The sequence below is a fragment of the Drosophila mauritiana genome, chromosome 2L (assembly GCF_004382145.1).
Source record: "Drosophila mauritiana strain mau12 chromosome 2L, ASM438214v1, whole genome shotgun sequence".
Taxonomy (NCBI): domain Eukaryota; kingdom Metazoa; phylum Arthropoda; class Insecta; order Diptera; family Drosophilidae; genus Drosophila; species Drosophila mauritiana.
This window is the reverse complement of record NC_046667.1, coordinates 14,427,667-14,435,535: the sequence shown is the minus strand read 5'-3', so window position 1 is coordinate 14,435,535 and position 7,869 is coordinate 14,427,667. Positions and strand designations below refer to the sequence as shown.

At 37.6% G+C, this 7,869-nt stretch overlaps 1 protein-coding gene across 1 annotated transcript; it reads left to right on the top strand.

The window, feature by feature from the left end:
* The first annotated feature begins 3,654 nt into the window (after positions 1-3,654).
* On the top strand, positions 3,655-4,743 carry LOC117150212 (vitamin K-dependent protein C). The gene is made up of 4 exons (XM_033317009.1): positions 3,655-3,847; positions 3,903-3,948; positions 4,006-4,166; positions 4,259-4,743. The coding sequence occupies exons 1-4, from the start codon at positions 3,655-3,657 to the stop codon at positions 4,741-4,743; spliced, it is 885 nt and encodes a 294-aa protein (XP_033172900.1).
* The last annotated feature ends 3,126 nt before the right edge of the window (positions 4,744-7,869 follow it).

Sequence of the window (7,869 nt, the reverse complement as noted above, 5' to 3'; positions counted from 1 at the left end):
GGAATGCTCGTAAAGCTGCTGCTTTCCCACTTAAGCGCAATTGGTGGCCATAAAAGCCACCGCGCTTGGCTTGAAGGAATGGTCAACAAAGCAGGGAAGGGCCACGGATAATAAATAATTAGATCGTTTCGACCACAAATTGAAACTAAATGGGGCTAATAATAGGCAAACCCTTAGCTGCAGTTATTTGCATTTTTTCAATGAATTGCTAGTGGCCTGTACACTAAAACGCAATTATCGCCTTTTAGTCATTTAAATATGTAAATAATTACAAGTATACGTTATAACTTTTAATAAATAATAAAAGTATTAATATGCTTTTTTCTTTCATTACTTTTGTTTACCTATAATTTTTACATAATTAAACTTATTTTATTTAGTCCACAATAAAGTAGGAACTAAATTTCCAATTCCTGTTTCTATTTTTTTACTGTTCCATAATTTGATTTGTATTTATTTTTCTGAGTGCTGGAGGCGTAGTTGCTGTGGCAACGGAAATTTCAAGCCAAACAATTGACTTATCATTTGACTGGCGGAGCAGCCAATCCCCTAGAAGCGATCGAAGGGGACAATGGCGGAATTCCACGCAATCGGCTTATTCTGTTGACATTGCTGCGGTTTGTTGCCACTCCCAGGACCTTTCCCTTTGACCACCTGCCAACAACAATCACCCAAAGCCAACAACAATCACCGAGCATATCTTCCCAATGCGAAACAAAGAAGAGCTCTTCGGAAAATCAACAATGTTGACAGATATAGATTCGTGCTTGGGCGAGGCACGGAAGTACCAAGTTTATTGCAATTAAATAATGCTTTTAAAATAGAAATTTATAATCTTCTTTCACTTATCCATAGTCCTAATCAGCCGAGAAGAAAATTTCCCTTAAAATTGGTTAGCTAACTCGTTAACCTTTTGCTACTACACTAGATTAAAAAAATTGATCAATTCATTTAAATTTGCATATTCTTTCGTTTTCGCCATTTTACTTTTTGTTACTAGGGATTTTTCTGTCTACACTTTTTTGAAGTACACGTGGAAAGAAGCCACATTGGCCAAGATAAAAATTCAATTAAGCCCGTCCCAAGCACACTAAAAACAACTGGCACGAACACCTTTGTCAACTAATTACATGTCGGCAACCTGATGGCCGACGAAAGGTTAAAGTAATTTGCAGGGGACCGTTCTTTGGCTTTTAATTGGAAAAATACGTTTTCGCATTGAGTGACAAAGGTGTGATTTATTATATTCAATGGCTGTTTGGTTCATCACTCCTTTTGGCCTTTTTCCAACTCCTTTTGGACCCCTTTCTGCTCTTGATTTCCTTATGTTTTGCCTTTTGTTGTCTGCAAACTTTTGTATTTTATATTGCTTCCAAAAAGATTTTTCTTTCCAGACAAATCGAAATGAAATGTATTTGTCTATGCTAAACGACGTTTGCCTAAAGGACTTTAAAATTAAATTAAATTATATAAAAAGCATAGTTAACAAAATGAGATTAATTTAAATCTTTCTCAATAACCACCACCTTGTTAAATGCAACAGTGACGAATAATCAGTAATCAGACAGGAAATTAGCTTATTGAACACCTGCCAAACGCATACAATTCTCGGAACGTTCCATCAACTTTGATGGTGATTAAAACTTAATTAAAAAGTCTAGAAATAACACCAATGGATATCCAGTTAAAATAAACAGGAAGGAAAAAGAAAAAATTATCAAGTAAAAAAATCTAAAGGGAAATCAGAACTCTCATACTCTTTGATATCAAAATATGAAAAGAGAGTATGATCGAAAAGCTAAAATTATTAACTTCGTTTCCTTGTAAGGAATAAATGGAATACTTATCAATAAATTGTGAAATTCAAAATATTTCAATCAATAAGCCTTGACGTGGTGTATATTTCTGTAATTTAACAGTGATATTTGGTTTCTATTTAATGAAATATTTATGTATTTATTTATTTACATATAAAATAGCATAACTCATTGATTGGAATTAGCTGTATCTTCACCACACTTCCTAATAAGGACCTAATGTGAAGGCCATAATGTGAATGATCATTGAGAGATTATAACGTATTTCCATAAAATTATCAGTTCGGTCTTATCAGCTTATTTGATGTTATTGCCAGGGCATTATGAAAAATTCCCTCTGTGTTCGATGCCTAAGTGGCCTCAGGTGCGTGTGTTTTAAGCCACTTTATGGTACTGTGCACGTAATTAGTTAACAAGTTGCATAAGTCCTCAGACCTAAGCCGTTTAAGTAGCCATGGAGCGTTGATGTTTTCGTCCTCCTTTCGGGTTTTCGTTCTTCTGCCACTTATAGTCGGCTTTGTCCACTTGTAGCTAACGTACACGTTCGTATAAACGTGTATACGGGTATCTACACGGATAAAAATTATAGTTTTCTCTATAAGGTTTAATGATATAAGAAAAATAGGCAAAGGTTAAACGTCCATCCCAAGACTAACTATGAGTAATAATTTTTATTTAAAATTTACTCAATTAATTGCCTGCTTTTATAAGTCCTTATAGTTTACTAGTGTATTTAAACATACGAAATAATGTGGAATTGTAAACCAATTTGGGTCGACATATAAGTTCCAATTGCTCTAAACCCAAACGCATGTGTTGTAACCTTTGAACAAAACTATTTTTACTGTGCATCAGTACGTTTGAGTTGGCAAGGACATTTTATGCAGCTAATGATGTATTCATTTTCTATGTGCAGCTCTTGCTCCTCCCCAGTGTGTCTTTTCAGGCTTTCAATTGCCGGCAAATGAAGCTCCTTGTGGGGCTGTCAGAGCGTTCTGTGTGCTTAGTGCACTGGAAAGATACTTGAATTCGTATGAGCAAATAATGCGATTTGCTTAATGAGCTTGCCAGGACACAAAAAAAGCACACAACACATACAAACACCGATAAGTAGGCAATTCGGTCAGCGAATTTCAACCTTGAACTCAATCTGTGAGCCGTAGTTAATTCCGGTAAATATATTCACAAATTCCGGCTGGCTCCGGCCGATTCTTTGGCCCTTCGCTCCCAGGAGAACTATAAATAACCCTTTCGATAACAAACATTGCGATGTGTTGATAATAAAGGGTTGATTTATTTCTATGCTATGTTGTGATTTATGACCTTTAATGGCCGCCGATGGAAAAGCTTGTGATGCGAAGGCCGTCGTTGTTGAACAATAAAGGAAGAAGGAATTCGACAATGAAAATTTAACATTTAACATTGGGCAGCTGCAAAAAATGTGAAACAAAAAACGAAGTGAGAAAAGGCAGCAATAAATGCGGAAATTGTGGTGACTGGTGTGCCTTGAAGTTAATCAGAGAAAAGACATCATTCTTAATAGAAATAATGTGCAACGAATTACATATTATTGCTTTTAATTAAGTGCGGCTTAGGGATTATCTTTTCTTGCATTTCTTTATTATTTATATAGGGAAATTACTTAATTTTATTAAATATATTGTGATCTTAAGATATTAGCAACGGTGCTAATGATTATGTTCAATGATCAAGTTCAACTGCAATGCAGTATATTGATATAATAATGACTCAAAATTCTCGGAATAAATAGCCTGATAAGACCGATTGTCCAGCTTATTAAAAAGAAATGCACTACCGATTGATCCGCAGTAGCGTAATGGATTCAGTTGTAATTGGAATCTCAGCACTGCTGTTTCTGCTCCCCGTCCCGGGATCATCGCAATATCTCGACGGAAGGTGCGGACTTCTGTCGAATGGGAAGATTGCGAATAATATCTCGAGTCCGTGGATGGCTTATCTTCATACTTCGGAATTGCTATACGTGTGCGGCGGAACTGTGATAACTGAAAGTTCGTCAATGCAATCACTTCCTCGAATTCAGATACATATTCTTTTATATTACAGAACTAGTTCTGACTGCAGCGCATTGCACAAGGGCCAACGAACAATTGCACGTGATTTTAAATATTTACCAACAATAAATTTCTTTTAATATATATGCTTACAGAGTAGCTCATGTTGGAGAGTTTATGGGAACGGAAGATGCTAATGACACGATGTTATCCGAGCACCAAGTAAGCCAAACCTTTATACATCCCTTATACAATACGACTACAAACGCCAATGACATAGCTATTCTCGGCTTGGCTACAGATATTGTGTTCTCAAGTGAGTTTATTTATTGCATTTCCTTTCTTTTTAATCTATTAAGAATCCGAAGTATATTGCATTTGCTTAATTCGAATTGGTTCTCTTCGTAGAAACCATTAGGCCTATTTGCATAGTGTGGTGGACCATTTGGAGAAACTATATCGACAACATCCAGGTGCTAAGCGGTGCACAATGGGGTCTACCCAATTATCAAAATGAAAGCGATGCATTTAGAATTATAGAGATCAGACGTCAACCAGCAAATATGTGTTCTACCCAAAACGGAACTGCAATTTTAAGCAGTCAGTTTTGCGCTGGAGACTCGGATTCCAAACTCTGCAACGTAGACTTTAGCAGTCCTCTGGGAGCCATTATATCCTTCAAGAACTTTCGGCGCTATGTTCTAATCGGCATTGCAACCACTAACCAAAAATGTAAAAGGGCAAGCGTTTATACGGATGTCCTAAGTCACACCGATTTTATTCTTTCAGTATGGCGACAGTACCACAAAAGTGAAAGATCTCCCAAAACGTGGGATCTGCAAAATAATTACGATGTGGAAAATACTACATTGAATGCTAATTCAGAAGATTAATAGTATTTAAGCTTTTGCAGCATATTAAGTATTAATAAAAAAGTACAATCACTGAACAAAATGTTTTAAAATGTGGTTCTTACTTTAAGAATTTTAAAATAATACAAAATTACTTTTAAAAGCAAAAAATGCCGCAACCTTCTCACCGTTAGCCTGCATAAATGAAAGCGTCCATTTTGACGGAGGCGGTACTGCGAAAAATAGGAAGGCCTTCGAAACTTCCGGAAAATCCCGATTTTGTTTGAACAATTAAAATGCCTGAATAGCCGAGGTGCCCGCCCACATGCCAACCGACAGCACATTAACTACAAATTACATTCACATTAGTGTTTCGGAATTTTGCAGCCTGCCCATCCGGTCGGTTCCTTGGTCCTTGCTCCGTGTGCCGTGTTCCTTCTTCCTGGTTCCTCAATTCGGCCTGCTCGTGCTCGTCCTCTTGTGCTTTTCATTTCGTTGCCTTGCTTTTTTTCACCAAACACCTAATAAATCAAAGCGGACTCGTGAGAGACCCCAGGAGTATGCTTGTTAAATGCTCGTAATAAATTAGCTGCCGCCTCCCGGACCGCAAAGCCCGGCCCCGCCCCTTGAACAACCGCCAAATGAACCGAACCCCCGCCCACCTGCCAGACACTGGTGGTCCCCGACTCCAGACCCTTGATTATTGGCTTAGCTCATGGTCTGACCATTTTACAATTGCCTCCCCGCCATCCGATGCCCGCCAATTGAACTCAATCGATGCCATTCCCGCTCTACACTCTGTGGCCCAGACTCATTCATTTTGCTTGCAATTTTATTTTTCTTTTCTTTTTTGTTAGACATTTTTTTTTTTTGTTTTTTTTTTAATGAAGTCAGCGCAAAATTTTACGCTGGGCTAGCAATTATTGAGCTTGGCGGGTGGAGTTTTCCGATTGGGGGAAAAGATTTCCCGCATTTGGCGTTCTCTTTTATGCAATTCATTTTTAATTCCGCTTTGCTTAAACTTTACGCTAATAATTTGGGTGAAGTGTTTAAAATTAGTTGAGCTAGTTTCTTTGTTCTCAAAGAATACTGTCAACTATTACAAAATATTTTACGGCTCATATTAAGCACAAAAATACTGGTCTAATAACGCGGTGCTTGAGTTCCCTAATATCAAACTCAATTTCCAACCCTTTGCATTACCAAAAGGCTCGTGTTGACTGAAATCAGCTTTCTTTGATATAAATAAAACGAGCTCATGAGCACACACGGACATTTTTATGAGTTCCGCGTAAATGTTGCATAATTGTTTCATGTACACAATGTCACACGCACGCGACTAACGAAGTGCTCCATGATCGGCGAAGAAGTCGCAGTTTTCTGGCAGAAGGAAGCAGGTGGGTCGAGTCGACGCTAATTAGAATGCCAGAGACAGGTAGAGGAAACCAAGTAGCAGGGATAGTCATCTGCAGCATCCCACATCCTGCACTCAGAAAAATGGGATGTTGTTAACAAGGTATTTATAAAAAGAAATTGTCACACAAATTATACAAATACAAAATTAAGATGTACCACATAAAACCCACATTTGAAAATAAATGTTTTAATATTTTAAATAGAATCAAAAAAAGTCGTGCGTACTTATTTTCAGTGCTGAAAATTTTGTGCCAGCCAGGCAAACTTGATGAGGGGCGCCTTCTTGACTTCCAGCCTCCGTGCCAAACTTCCTTTCTACCATTTTATTTGAACAACTTTGGCGCAGCAAAGTTCTTAAGCGTGCAAGTAAAAATGCAACGTCAACGCCTCGAACGTAGACCCAACGTTAAATGTATCTGAGTAGCAGCAGTGAGGTGGGTAATGGGGGAAGTGCATCACGCTAATTTCAGCAAACGCGTGGCAGGCTAAAATTAAAATAGCAACGCCAGAGATGCTTTCTGAATCAGCAGCAAATAAAAGGTGGCGTGCGCTGCAAGGTATGCGACCAAATTTGCGCAGGCTTCTGCAAAAAGTTATACGTTCTAAGTTGATACAATTTTTAAAACTTTTTGTATGTTAACTTACTTATATCATACAGACAAATACAAATACAAATTATTATAAAAATATAAAATAGTCTAAATGACTAACAATCGCACTAAAATATCTAACAATATGTATAAAAATTTATAAAATATTTGCTTTTATTTTAAAGATTAAAATGTTCATCGGCAACCCTCTGTACGAGTACATGATATAAAAGCCCCAAAATTCAGAGACTTATTTATTATTCAAAGGCCAAAAATAAGGGATTCCGTTATATATTCAGAAGTGAGAGGCTGAAAGGCTAAGTAATTTTTTTAATACATGCAGCAGCAGACGTGGTGGCTTGGTCACTTTGCAGTTGCATGCCGCACGCGTTCAGTTCCCCCACCACTTTTGGCCACAACTGTTGCCCAAGGCAGTCCAAGGAAAATCGCTCCAAATGAAAAATCACAGCGCCGTGTAGCGGTGTCTCATTCCGTGCGCCCCACTTCCGCTTTCCCCGCATTCTCTTCCGCTTCCTGCCTTTTGGGTTCCGCTCACCCACTGGCCAGCGAGGTCCTAACATTTTTATTGTGTTCTGCTCGGTGTGGCAAAGTCATATTCATTCACATTCATTCATTCACTTCTGACTTGCAACACATTTTTATATCTTCTCCTTTGGTGTTGCTCTTTTTCTGGGCAAAGAGTGTGAATGGTTTTGTATTTTTATCCAAGTTTCTCATATACACTTATTCGAAATTTATTGTAAACCCAACTTTTTGGAACCGCACCTTGCTTTCAAATATGCAGCCAATTAAGGATAACAACTAAAATAGACTTGCGTTCATTGATTTCATCTAAGAACTTCTCTGCAGTCATTTATAAAGGTATATTCATACAATATTGAATTGTTAAAGTAGAGAGTTGTTTGTAGTCGGCCTGACTGAACGATATTCGTTTTTTGTTTATTTTTTTCGTTTTCATTTCCTATTTTCACATTTTTACTTCTGTCTGTGCTTTGGCTTTTTGATGTGTCCCATTTTGTGTTTGGTGTGGTGTGTGCAGTTAAAAGATTTATAAATATGAATTTTATACATTGTGGCATGAAAAATGCAAATTTTAGAAATGGCCAAAGGAAATAGAAATGGTCGTGCGCAAAAGCACAGA

Excerpts from the sequence above, each read along its gene's own strand:
- LOC117150212 (XM_033317009.1), top strand. The coding sequence starts at position 3,655 with ATGGATTCAGTTGTAATTGGAATCTCAGCACTGCTGTTTCTGCTCCCC. Across the intron at positions 3,949-4,005 it reads ACAAGGGCCAACGAACAATT|AGTAGCTCATGTTGGAGAGT; the intron begins GCACGTGATTTT and ends ATATGCTTACAG. Across the intron at positions 4,167-4,258 it reads TACAGATATTGTGTTCTCAA|AAACCATTAGGCCTATTTGC; the intron begins GTGAGTTTATTT and ends TTCTCTTCGTAG.